General features: G+C 41.0%; 1 protein-coding gene across 1 annotated transcript in view; it reads right to left on the bottom strand.

The window, feature by feature from the left end:
- Positions 1 to 1,301: 1,301 nt before the first annotated feature.
- Positions 1,302 to 13,911, bottom strand: part of LOC128067326 (myosin regulatory light polypeptide 9) — a 34,107-nt gene continuing 21,497 nt past the window's right edge. Inside the window, exon 4 of the mRNA XM_052660313.1 lies at positions 1,302 to 1,489. Coding sequence (XP_052516273.1) covers positions 1,317 to 1,489 — 173 coding nt within the window. The 3' untranslated portion in view covers positions 1,302 to 1,316. The remainder of the gene's footprint in view (positions 1,490 to 13,911) is intronic.

The raw sequence follows: 13,911 nt of genomic DNA, 5'->3' as shown, positions 1-13,911 counted from the left end.
CCAACAATCTCATCCTCTGTCCTTCTCTTCTGCCTTCAATCTTTCCCAGCATCAGGGGCTTTTCAAATGAGTCAGTTCTGTGCATCAGGTGGCCAAAGTATTGGAGCTTCAGCTTCGGCATCAGTCCTTCCAGTGAATATTAAGGGTTGATTTCCTTTAGGGTTGACTGGTTTGATCTTCTTGCTGTCCAGTCTTCTCTAGCATCACAGTTTGAAAGCATCAATTCTTCAGCACTCAGCCTTCTTTATGGTCAACTCTCACATCCATACACGACTACTAGAAAAACCGTCTTGTCAAAAAAAGCTTTGACTAGACAGACTTTTGTTGGCGTATAGTCTTTGGTCTTCTATTTTTTTTTTACCTGGTATATAATTTTCTGAATTCTGTTCCAACAATGTCCCTCAAGTTATTTTCAATCTCAATGACTATAAAATCATGTTAGAATGTAATGAAGACGCCGTGACCTTTTAAGCATTTGAGGCTTCTCAGAGATAGCACTGTGGTCTCTTCATCCACGCTCTGGAGGGGGCACCCTGGCCTGGAATCCCAGGTCTGGTAGAGACTCAGATCAATCACTTGACTCCCCAGAACTCATTTTTTCCTCTTGAAATAACAGAAATCTATCTCACAAGGTTGCTGGGAGGATTCAGTGAAACTCGCCTGCATACAATGCTTTATACAATGTAACTATTTTACCTCCTATTCCTAGACCTGGAATAAGATAATGGTCAATGTATTCTTGGTTCCATTCTGTATTATCATTCAGTAATTTAAACATGTGACTAGAAGCATGAAAGAAACTAAGGTATAACTAGTTTTTACTATATAATGATGTTAAATTATATTAAAAATACTGTCCGATGTTTGTGAAAAATCAGGTTTCCTGTGAAATCTGAATTATATGAAGTTGAAAATCTAAAAAGAGGACTACCCCCAACTACTAGGTATTTAACTTTCCATTATATTCCATTTGAGTCGGCATGATCTTTATTTCAAAATAGCATTTTTATTATATAAAAATGTAAAAATCCAGCAAAACCAGAAATACCGGATATATTTTCCTGGGCTTTCACATTTGTTGATTTTTATTTGCAATCTCTTTCTTTTTCAATACAATTTACAACTTCATCCCCATTTGCAGTCTGATTATACAAGTGCTAAGTGGCAGGAAGGTCTAGAATAAATACACCAAAAAAAAAAAAAAAAGGCAAAGCTGTGAATCAAAGTTGCATGCAACAGGTCTATGGGGGTTGGGGGGAAATGTCTAGGAAACAATATAGAGTAAGACAAATTGGAAAGTTTCAGCTCAAGTTCCTTCAGTCATCTTTGTCTTTTGCTCCATGCTTAAGGATTCGAGTGAACTCGATGTAATTGAAATTCCCCTTTTTGTCAATAGGTGCTTCTCTGTACAGCTCATCCACTTCCTCATCTGTAAACCGGTCTCCCATTGTGGTCAGCAGTTCTCTCAGGTAATCCTCCTGAATGGTGCCTGGAAGGCAGCAGAGAAAAGGGAGTTGTGAACAGTGCCCAGCATTCTAATGATCTGGTTCTCAAGCTGGTCAATCTTACAAGTTATTTCATAACATACACATTTACATGAACAAAAGTAAAGCAATATTTAACCATATCATTATGTTTTCCTATTGTCTTTAGAGTTCTTTATTAATATTAAATAATTTTAAAAGCTGAGTTAGTAGATCATATGCTTACAAAATTAATTTGAAGCAAGTATTTTCCAGAGGAGGAAAAAAACCTTTGTATTCCATATATATATATATATATATCAGATATAGGATAGAAGGGCAGCGTGTTTCTAAGACCAAATGAAGGATGGTGCAGTTTTAAAAGGTTGAGATGGAGAGGCAGGAAGGAGGATGCAAGGTTTATCTGAGGAAGAGATGTGAGTGGCTGAGCAGAGGGTTAATGCAGAAGCAAAGCAGAAAATGAAAGGAGTAAGAAAATGGAACAATCAGGTTTTTTTCAGTTTTAATAAGAAGGGGGAAAAAACCTAAGGTTTTATCGTTCAAGTTAGTGACCATACTTTTTGGTGAGATTTAAAGTCTCCTGAAGACGTAGTTTTCAGTGTCTAAGAAATACTATATAACAGCCAATTCTTCTGGCTTTCATGGATCCTCAGAACCAAATTCAAAGGTTAACACCACACACTGTGTAGCTATATGACCTACATACCTGTGTTTTGGCCCTTCTTGGTCAACTGTCCTATTGTAAACGATGGTTTCCCTTTATTCATTTAAAAAAAATTTATTTTACTAATCTTTCTCACTTCCTAAAAACCGTTTTACACAGTCTGGAATGAGGCCAGGGCATAACAAAGAGTGCTCACCAGTTGCTTCTTCATCAAAGCAGGCAAAAGCATTTCTGATGACATCTTCTGGGTCTGTGCCATTCAGCTTCTCCCCAAACATGGTGAGGAACATGGTGAAATTGATGGGCCCTGGAGCCTCGTTCATCATGGCTTCCAAGTATGCGTCGGTTGGGTTCTTCCCTGTAAAATTTCACATTTTCCCATTTAAGGACAAAGAACTCATTTCAATAAATAACTATTCTGTTATTGTTATGTTCCACAATGTATTTTTAAAAAGTTACACCACCATGACATAAAACTAACCTTTCAGTTAATTTTTCAGTTAACTTACATTGCTGTTGCTGTTTGCTGTTTAGTCACTAAGTCGTGTCCAACTCTTTTTCAACCCTGTGGACTGCAGCCTGCCAGGTTCCTCTGTCTGTGGGATTCTCCAGGCAAGAATACTGGAGTGGGTTGCCATTTCCTTCTCCAGGGGATCTTCCTGACCCAGAGGTCGAACCTGTGTCTCCTGCACTGGGAGGGTAATTCTTTATCACTGAGCCATAAGGGTAGCCCATAACATTAAAAAATCTTAGATATACCATTATAAAAATGCATTCTGGGCTTAGATTGTCCATTCACTGATACTTTCTACAACTTTTCCTTCACTGTGGTTTAGTTGCTAAGTCATGTCCAACTCTTGTGACCCCATGGACTGCAGCCCGCCAGGCTCCTCTGTTCATGGGATTCTCCAGGCAAGAATACTGGAGTGGGTTGCCATTTCCTTCTTCTTCACTATTTTTCATTCAAAACAAAACAAAACAAACACGTGAAACTATGAAACAGGCAATGCCACATTAGCACATTCTGAATGTTGATAACATTAAAGACCCATCAGGACATTTCAATATTGGTTATTTTAAAAAATCTATTCATGTTTCTAACTGTGGTACACGTAGCCATAATTGGTATGCTTCAAACTATTTATAAGTTAGTCATTTAAGCTAAAACTATTAGATTGGTTTAGAACTGGGAGCTCATTTTAAACACTGTTACATTACATTCTTTTTGGTTGTCAGACACATGCCCAGATGCCATTACTGGTGTTGAAATGCAGTCTTGTTTCGCATTGTTCATGATGGGAAATCTTAACCTCAGTTCCAACCGTGAACATGTCTCCCTGTTCTCCCTGTTGGACATGACTTAGCAACTAAACCACAGTGAACATGTCAGTAGGAGGGAACTCCCCTGACCTTCCGCTGGAAGTTGGGAGAAATTCCCCTGGAATGGCCTCATTTGGTGGGAGTAACAAAAAGCCTCCTCGGTCCTAGCGCTTGTGAAGTCCACATGGCGTGGGAAAAGCAGCCCTGAAGGAAGCGTCTGGAGCAGTGGGTTTGAACCCCAGTTCTGCCCCTGGCTTGCATGCCTGGGAGGAGGGTGGCACCTGTCCAGGATTTACTTTCTATCTGTAAAATGACTTGACTAGTTAAATTCCAGGTTTCCCTTCCAGCATTAAGTCTGTAAAATTCTCCATGAAAAGAACATATATGTCAGTATGTCTCTATTATACCCAACTAAGCTCTAATGATAGTCCATGCTAGAACCATGGTTCATATGTAAGCTTTACTCCTGGGAATCTGAGTGGAATTTAAGTGCCAGGTTGGCATCCATGTTATTGCATTACAATCTTCATTCAGTACACCTATTCAATATACCAATACAAAATAAGCCCCAAATTAATCTCAAGATTCTTTAAATAACTGCAAGTGGTTTAAAAAAAAAAAAAAGAACCATTACTTTTCTACCTTCAGGCCTAACCCAATTCTCTTGCACCAATTTTTTGGGGATATAAAGTATAACCCAAAAGTGTGAAGAGTACTTGGGTACAAAGAAGACACAGGGGTTTAAAATGAACTGGCTTAGGCTAGGCACCTATGGACCCATTCAAGGAGTCTAATATAATTTGATTTAAAAGGTAATGGGTTCCCCAAATGGAAGTCCTCAAAGTCAGCCTCTTATTGTACCACAACCCTTTCACCCAACAAAAGCTAACTGAACATCTACTAGGAGGGAACAGGCTGAGTGTTCAACCTCTGTAATGCAACTAAGACCCATAACTTTCCTTGGTGGGCTTCTTCCGTAGTGACCTGAAGTCCATTTAGTGATTCAGAGTGCGGAAAACACTGGGAACCACCCCGCCTGCAAGTCAGCAAGTCGGATCCTGTCTTCACTCTTGAAACAGAACTTGCCCTCCACCGTATCCTCTGCCTGCCTTTTGTCTGTGGAATAAGTTTAGTCAGAAAATATGTTTAATCGGAGAAACGAGAAATGCAGAATCAAAGGAAAACAGTCAAAGGAGACCAAATAATAATGTCATCCAGCACAGTCAAGAACCTTTAGTTCTTTCTCTGGGGCTACAGATAATATTCTGAGTCACATTGTGGGAGCCATCTTATAGATAATAAAACACCAGGGTGAAGAAGCTAACCACACGATGACCAGACACCACCCACAACATCAGTTCAGTTCAGTGGCTCAGTCATGTCCGACTCTTTGTGACCCCATGAATAGCAGCACGCCAGGACTCCCTGTCCATCACCAACTCCTGGAGTTCACTCAGACTCACGTCCATCAAGTCACTGATGCCATCCAGCCATCTCAGCCTCTGTCGTCCCCTTCTCCTCCTGCCCTCAATCCCTCCCAGCATCAGAGTCTTTTCCAATGAGTCAACTCTTCACATGAGGTGGCCACGGTACTGGAATTTTAGCTTTAGCATCAGTCCTTTCTAAGAACACCCAGAGCTGATCTCCTTTAGAATGGACTGGTTGGATCTCCTTGCAGTCCAAGGGACTCTCAAGAGTCTTCTCCAACACCACAGTTCAAAAGCATCAATTCTTCGGCACTCAGCTTTCTTTATAGTCCAACTCTCACATCCATACATGACCACCAGAAAAACCATAGCCTTGACTAGATGGACCTTTGCTGGCAAAGTAATGTCTCTGCTTTTGAATATGCTATCTAGGTTGGTCATAACTTTTCTTCCAAGGAGTAAGTGTCTTTTAATTTCATGGCTGCAGTCACCATCTGCAGTGATTTTGGAGCCCCCAAAAATAAAGTCTGACAGTGTTTCCACTGTTTCCCCATCTATTTCCCATGAAGTGATGGGACCAGATGCCATGATCTTCGTTTTCTGAATGTTGAGCTTTAAGCCAACTTTTTCACTCTCCTATTTCACTTTCATCAAGAAGCTTTAGTTCCTCTTCGCTTTCTGCCATAAGGGTGGTGTCATCTGCATATCTGAGGTTATTGATATTTCTCCCGGCAATCTTGATTCCAGCTTGTGCTTCTTCCAGCCAAGCGTTTCTCATGATGTACTCTGCATATAAGTTAAATAAGCAGGGTGACAATATACAGCCTTGACATACTCCTTTTCCTATTTGGAACCAGTCTGTTGCTCCATGTCCAGTTCTAACTGTTGCTTCCTGACCTGCATATAGGTTTCTCAAGAGGCAGGTCAGGTGGTCTGGCATTCCCATCTCTTTCAGAATTTTCCACAGTTTATTGTGATCCACACAGTCAAAGGCTTTGGCATAGTCAAGTCAATAAAGCAGAAATAGATGTTTTTCTGGAACTCTCTTGCTTTTCGATGATCCAGCGGATGTTGGCAATTTGATCTCTGGTTCCTCTGCCTTTTCTAAAACCAGCTTGAACATCTGGAAGTTCACGGTTCACGTATTGCTGAAGCCTGGCTTGGAGAATTTTGAGCATTCCTTTACTAGCATGTGAGATGAGTGCAATTGTGTGGTGGTTTGAGCATTCTTTGGCATTGCCTTTCTTTGGGACTAGAATGAAAACTGACCTTTTCCAGTCCTGTGGCCACTGCTGAGTTTTCCAAATATGCTGGCATATTGAGTGCAGCACTTTCACAGCATCATCTTTCAGAATTTGAAATACAAAATAGCTCAACTGGAATTCCATCACCTCCACTAGCTTTGTTAGTAGTGATGCTAAGGCCCACTTGACTTCACATTCCAGGATGTCTGGCTCTAGGTGAGTGATCACACCATTGTGATTATCTTGGTCATGAAGATCTTTTTTGTACAGTTCTGTGTATTCTTGCCACCTCTTCTTAATATCTTCTGCTTCTGTTAGGTCCATACCATTTCTGTCCTTTATCAAGCCCATCTTTGCATGAAATGTCCCCTTGGTGTCTCTAATTTTCTTGAAGAGATCTCTACTCTTTCCCATTCTGTTGTTTTCCTCTATTTCTTTGCAATGATCACTGAGGAAGGCTTTCTTATCTCTTCTTGCTATTCTTTGGAACTCTGCATTCAGATGCTTATATCTTTCCATTTCTCCTTTGCTTTTCACTTCTTTTCTTTTCACAGCTATTTGTAAGGCCTCCCTAGACAGCCATTTTGCTTTTTTGCATTTCTTTTCCACGGAGATGGTCTTGATCCCTGTCTCCTGTACAATGTCATAAACCTCCGTCCATAATTCATCAGGCACTCTATCTATCAGATCTAGTCCCTTAAATCTATATCTCACTTCTACTGTATAATCATAAGAGATTTGATTTAGGTCATACCTGAATGGTCTAGTGGTTTTCCCTACTTTTCTTCAATTTAAGTCTGAATTGGGCAATAAGGAGTTCATGATCTGAGCCACAGTCAGCTCCTGGTCTTGTTTTTGCTGACTGTATAGAGCTTGTCCATCTTTGGCTGCAAAGAATATAATCAATCTGATTTTGGTGTTGGCCATCTGGTGATGTCCATGTGTAGAGTCGTCTCTTGTGTTGTTGGAAGAGGGTGTTTGCTATGACCAGTGCATTTTTTTGGCAAAACTCTATTAGTCTTTGCCCTGCTTCATTCCATATTCCAAGGCCAAATTTGCCTGTTACTCCAGGCAAATTTTGCCAGTTTCTTGACTTCCTACTTTTGCATTCCAGTCCCCTATAGTGAGAAGGACATCTTTTTTGGGTGTTGGTTCTAAAAGGTCTTGTAGGTCTTCATAGAACTGTTCAGCTTCTTCAGTGTTACTGGTTGGGGCATAGACTTGGATTACTGTGATATTGAATGGTTTGCCTTGGAAACGAACAGAGATCATTCTGTCGTTTTTGAGATTGCATCCAAGTACTACATTTCGGACTCTTTTGTTGACCATGATGGCTACTCTATTTCTTCTGAGGGATTCCTGCACGCAGTAGTAGATATAATGGCCATCTGAGCTAAATTCACCCATTCCAGTCCATTTGAGTTCGCTGATTCCTAGAATGTCAATGTTCACTCTTGCCATCTCTTGTTTGAACACTTCCAATTTGCCTTGATTCATGGACCTGACATTCCAGCTTCCTATGCAATATTGCTCTTTACAGCATCGGACCTTGCTTCTATCACCAGTCACATCCACAACGGGGTATTGTTTTTGCTTTGGCTCCATCCCTTCATTCTTTCTGGAGTTATTTCTCCACTGATCTCCAGTAGCATATTGGGCACCTACTGACCTGGGGAGTTCCTCTTTCAGTATCCTATCATTTTGCCTTTTCATACTGTTCATGGGGTTCTCAAGGCAAGAATACTGAAGTGGTTTGCCATTCCCTTCTCCAGTGGACCACATTCTGTCAGAACATAAGTTGCCACAATTCAGAGAACTGACCTCAAAGAAATAGGGACAAAGGAATCCTGGAACTGAAGAGTAACTGTGCTTAAAACAACCAAGATGACTCTGGTCAGACCATCAGTGACCAATTTGAAGATGACTGTCAGGGCTGACTGAGCTGTTTCTACATGTAGCCCTCTCCTGTCTACAAAAGCTTTTGCCCCACTGGTTGCCAGTGGAGGGGTGGGGAGTCCGCCTTTGGCCAGATGTTTGGCCTCCCTTCCCAGGTGCCAGTGTCTGAAATAAAGCAAACTTCCCTTCCCACCAACCTGGCCTGTTTATTTGCTTCTGGGCCTAGAGGAGCCGGACCCCACACACACCCTTTTCCCTAACACTCTCACTCTGACTAAGAGGAATGTTGCAAAATGTTAACAACCACTGAAACTGGGTAAAGAATGGAAGCATGTTCATTATACTGTTCCTTCATCTTTATATTAGCTTAAAAATTTTCAAGGGAGGGGCCATATGTATACTTATGGCTCATTCACATTGTTGTAAGGCAGAAACCAACACAACACTGCAAGCAATTATATTCCAATTAAAAGCAAATTTTAAAATATTTTCAGAACAATGTTAGGAGAATAAAATTAAAAGTGAAATAGGGGAATGAAATTATGTGGTTACTAAAAGGAAAAAAAGTAACACCTTTTCTCCCTTTGTCCCTGGCCCTGGAAGAGCTGTTTATGGCTCTCAGTCTAACAAAGAAAACACTCAAGTACAGACCCTAACTGTGGGCCATGCTTGACTTGTGTCCCCTGCCCCCAGGCTTGACACTCCTTTCTACTAACCATGAAATCAGTGCTGACTCAGGCAGGACAAGGAGGACTTTCCCTTCCTTCCTTAAGATCAAAACAACAAAATCACATAAAGAATAATAAATTAACACCCACGTAACCAAAATGACAGAGGGTGGTTTCTGTTTGCTTTAAATCTTGTATCTTTAAATGAAATATTGCCATTTGTAGCACCATGGATGGACCTAGAGATTATCATACTAAGGGAAGCAAGTAAGGCACAGAGAAAGACAAATATAAAAAATCACTTACACTTGAAATCTTAAAAAAAGAATGATACAGGTGAACTTCAACAAAACAGAAACAGACTCACAAACATGGCAAATAACTTATGGTAACCAAAGGGGAAGTGGGGGAAGGGATAAATCAGGGATTTGGGATTAACAGATACACATCACTATATACAAAATATATAAAATAGATATGCAACAAGATTTACTGTTCAGCACGGGAATGTTATTCAGCATCTTATAATAATCTATGATGGAAAAGAATCTGAAGCTGTATTCCTGAAACTAACACAATATTATAAATCAACTATAGTTAAATAATGTGTTTGAGTGTGTGTATGCTCAGTTGTGTCCAACTCTTTGTGACCCCATGGACTGTAGCCTGCCAGACTTTTCTGCCCATGGAATTTTCCAGGCAAGAATACTGGAGTTGGTTGCCGTTTCCTATTCCAGGGGATCTTCCCAACCCAGGGGTCGAACACGTGTCTTGAGTCTCCTGCACTGGCGAACAGATTGGGCCACTGGGAAAACCCAAATAATGTATAAAAATCCATAAATCCCATACCTTTACATTTTCATTTCTGTAATTATAAAAAAGTTATAAGGTGTGAAAGTCCCCTTCCTTGTGTTCTGCCCCCCGCCCCCCGCTTTTTTTAGGAGACCTGGCCTTCCTCCTTGAGATGATCATAATCACTTATTACTGTCACCTCTGTTCTTCTAACCTGTTCTCAACCTTTACTACTTAGTACACTACATTATTAGCCACTTCTGTTTAAGATTCTGGTATTCTGCCACCTAGCCATTCCCTTTTTTACCTAGTGGACTTATATTTAGCCACAGGAATGGAACCTGCCCAGCCACAGAGGCTGCCAGGCCCGCACCCCAGCAGGCGTATCCTCTTGTGACTGGCCCCGCCTCAGTAGGGCATCTCCTACCCAACATCTCTCAACAGGCCTCTGAGATGGATAATTGCATATCACACAAAAATTAACTCATAAAATGCTGATTAACATTTATATTGGAGGAGGCAGGCATATTAAGAACATAAAAGTCTACCTAGAGAAGCAAGCATGTCATGCAAGTCTTCCTTGTCGATGAACCCATCCCTGTTCTGGTCGATCATGTTGAAGGCCTCCTTGAACTCCTGAATCTGGGACTGGTCAAACATGGCGAACACGTTGGAGGTCGCACGCTGGGGGCGCTTCTTGGTCTTGGTCTTTGCCTTTTTGCTCGACATGGTGGTGGTTTAATTCTAGAACTGAAAAGAAAAGAACATAAAGCAAAACAATAGGCATAAAGCACAAAGTAAAGAAAAGGACTCATGACACCTAAAGTTAGTGAGTAAAAATATCTCAATATAGAATGATTATTTGGGTTATGTTATACATGTAAACTTTATTTCCAATGTCACAAAAAACAGCTATGAAAAAGGAAGTTTTGAAGAAATAGGCAAGTACTGATGTAGCTTTCCCCCAAGTTTCATGAAACTCATTTTATTAAACATGAATGAGATTTGAAGCATGCAGCAATAGCTCACACTTACCGAGTGCTACTGTGTGCCAAGCACTGCTGTGAAGACAGGGGGCTCCCCTTAAGACTCCAAAGTGGACATCTCAGTTCACAAAGACCGTCCCATTTAACCCTCACAACAATCCTATGCAGCAGGTATACCTTTTAACTCCATTTTACCACCAACATTACATAACCTCTCTGAGCCTTGGTTTTTTTCAAAATACGGCTTGAAAATTTAGAGAAGCTCACTAAATTCTGTTTTAGAGCAAAACACAATAACTACTCTAACAGAAGTGAGAATTAAATGAGATATATGCAAAGAGACTAGTACAGTCACTGTAAGTACATGCTCAAAAGGCTCTCATTTAAAAAAAAAAATCAAAACATATCTTTAATCTTGTATCCCTTCTAGCTACATCTTCATTTCCCATTTCCCTAGATAAAACTTTTAGAATAGTAGTCTAATTGTCAAATCTCTCCATTTTTTCATCTTCCCAAACACTCCTCAGTTCTCTGTAATATAGTTTTAGTGGTAGCCTCTAATACTCTACTACCAATAATTTATATGTCAAATAGAATAGACACTTCTCATTCCCTGTTTTTTTTTTTTTGGCCATACCATGTAGCTTGCGGGATCTTAGTTCCCCAAATAGGGATCAAACTTGAGTCCCTGGCAGTGAGAGTCCTAACCACTGGACTGCCAGGGAATTTCCTTATTCCATTTTTATTTGCAGTTTCAACTGATGTAAATAAACACAACACAAATAGACTACTGGTTTTGGAATTAGAAAAGTGCTGAGTTCGAATCTCAGCTTTACCGTTACTAGCTACCATGGACACCAGAAGAAAAAATTGTTTTTTAAATATTTGTTTGCATGGAGTCTTAACCACTGGACCACCAGGGAAGGCCACAGAAAAAATTTTTGATCCAACGTTTTGTTCAGTGTTCACAATGGCCCTAAGAGAGAGGTACTCCCTCGTTAGGTTAAAAAAATATATATTAATGGCCCTTATATAGTAAAATTTAATTTTGCCCCAAAAGAGGTCTGGCCTTGGTCCTCAGCTCCTGAGGGTAATCTCTTAAGTCCTTAGGATGTCCTGCCATGTTTATCTGGGGTCTTGGGGTCAGGTGTTATCAGCCTGGCCTCTAGACAAACTTCAGAAACTGAGACTGGCCTAGAAGCAGTGGACAGTAGCTAGGGGACAGATTCCCAGCAAAAGCTACAGCTAGCAAGCAAGGGTAGACAATACTCTGGCAGGCAATAGTCCGTGCACACTGTCACATCTTACCAGGAATCAACACTGCCCGTGGAGAAGACCACTGGGAGCTGAGCATTTGGAATTCTCCTGGGCTCTGCATATCTCTTCCCTTGATTGATTTTAGTCTGAGTCCTTTTGCCTTAATAAACCAGAACTACAGGTGTCACAGTTCTCAGTGAGTCTTAGCGAATACTGAACCTGAGCATTGGTCATTTCAGGGAACCAAAACTGCAATTTGGTGTCAGAATGACAGAGGCCTTGGGGACTGTTCTAACTCTGAAGCCACAGAGTGCAAAGGCAGATGACTGGTGGGGGCAGTGGCTGAGCAGAGGAACTCTGGACCTGGGTCTCTAGGCCTTCCAGACTTGGTCTTTAAATCTGTATTGTTTTAGTCCATTTGCAGCTTTGAAGCATGTCAGCCTTAAGAGTCCTTACTCTTGACATTCCAACTCCTTCCCCTCCCTGCACACTTGGCCTGAATAAATGTTTTCTTCCCCTTCCTGTAATTTGGCTTGTATGTGACCTCAGTTATATTGAAGGTCAAGTCGGACACAGAATGTGATCCACTAGCAAGGCACGTGACTCTTTAATTATTCCTCACATTCCAAAACTGTGGGATTAAAATTCTTTCTCATGCTAAAAGTTCTATGATTCTATTTCTTCAAGATTCAAAAGATATAAAAGACAGTAGATCTGAAGGCAAGAATTAGTGCTCTCCCTCAGTATCAACAAATTGTATTTGTAATAGAGTTATTTAGAAAAATCTCCCAGAGAAAAATCTTTATTAAAAAAAAAAAAATCAGTCAATTGTTTCATGCTAACCCTACAGCTAACCCAAAAGTATATTTAAACATCTTGAACCTTAGCTGGAGTTGTCGAAGAAGCTGATGCTGAGAAGAGAGAGGTAACCCAGTAAGGCTAGAAAAGCCATTATACAGTGAGCAAGTCTGAGCTCCCAGTCAAAACCCGTTACAGAGCAGATATGGCTCAATGTAATAATACCATGATTTCTTTAAAAAGAAAAAAGCTGATTTTTTCTCTGTACTTCTTTAAAACCTGGGCTTCCCTAATAGCTCAGTTGGTAAAGAATCCACCTGCGATACAGAAGACCCTGGTTAGATTCCTGGGTTGGGAAGATCTGCTGGAGAAGGGATAGGCTGCCCACTCCAGTAGTCTTGGGCTTCCTTTGTGGTTCAGCTGGTAAAGAATCTGCCAGCAATGCAGGAGACCTGGATTCGATCCCTGGGTTGGGAAGATCCCCTGGAGAGGGAAAGGCTACTCACTCCAGTATTTTGGCCTGGAGAATTCCATGGACTGTCTGTGGGGTTGCAAAGAGTTGGACACGACCGAGCAACCTTCACTTCATTTAAAACTAGTGTACATTTATATTTGTATATGGTACCCATAAAAGTACACATATAAAATATCAAGTGATAATAAAACATCAGCTGAAAAGTAAGGCAAAGTTGTAGCAAAACAATTAATCTGAAACAAACTCTGGCCTCCAAAGAAACTTCCCTCCTCTTTCTTCTCAACTCCTGAGATAAACATCTTGGCTTTCTCCACTTTCTCTCTTCCTACTCACCACAATCTGGCTCCCTCTTCTCTACTGTAAGCACTTTCCATTTGCCAAATCCCATTTAAGTCTTCTGCTGTATTTGACACCATTTTATCCCTCTTCTCTTCAGGAGTCAGCAACCCTTGGCCTTGATGAACTGTAATAGCAGAAATGAACTGTCCCAAAAGGAACAGAAGCCCCAGGTTCCCATCCTTGAAGACCTCATTCTCTTAGGAAGGAGACTCCTGAACATCAGCTTGGGACACCTGGTTGAAGTAAGATGCTGGTCTGACTTGGTCTCTCAGGCCTCCTCTCAGTTCTATTTCTATGTCTGGTCTTCCTCCAGTTTCTTATTAGGCGCTTCTCTCCTCCACTCACTTAAATATTCACGTTCCTCAGCATTCTCACAGTCAACGGCTCATTAAATTAACTCTGCGTGGATGATCTCATCGGCTCTGTTCTGACAACACCTGTGACTCCCACGTCTGCATTCCCAGGGCAGACCCTTCCCTTGGGCTGTGGCCTCAAACAGCCATTTGTGCTGGTATGAGGCACTCATTTGATGTCCCACAGACCCTCGGAATTAACGTGTTA

The sequence above is a fragment of the Budorcas taxicolor genome, chromosome 22, assembly GCF_023091745.1.
Source record: "Budorcas taxicolor isolate Tak-1 chromosome 22, Takin1.1, whole genome shotgun sequence".
NCBI classification, from domain to species: domain Eukaryota; kingdom Metazoa; phylum Chordata; class Mammalia; order Artiodactyla; family Bovidae; genus Budorcas; species Budorcas taxicolor.
The sequence above is the reverse complement of the archived record's forward strand: the minus strand, read 5'-3'. Positions and strand labels throughout refer to the sequence as shown.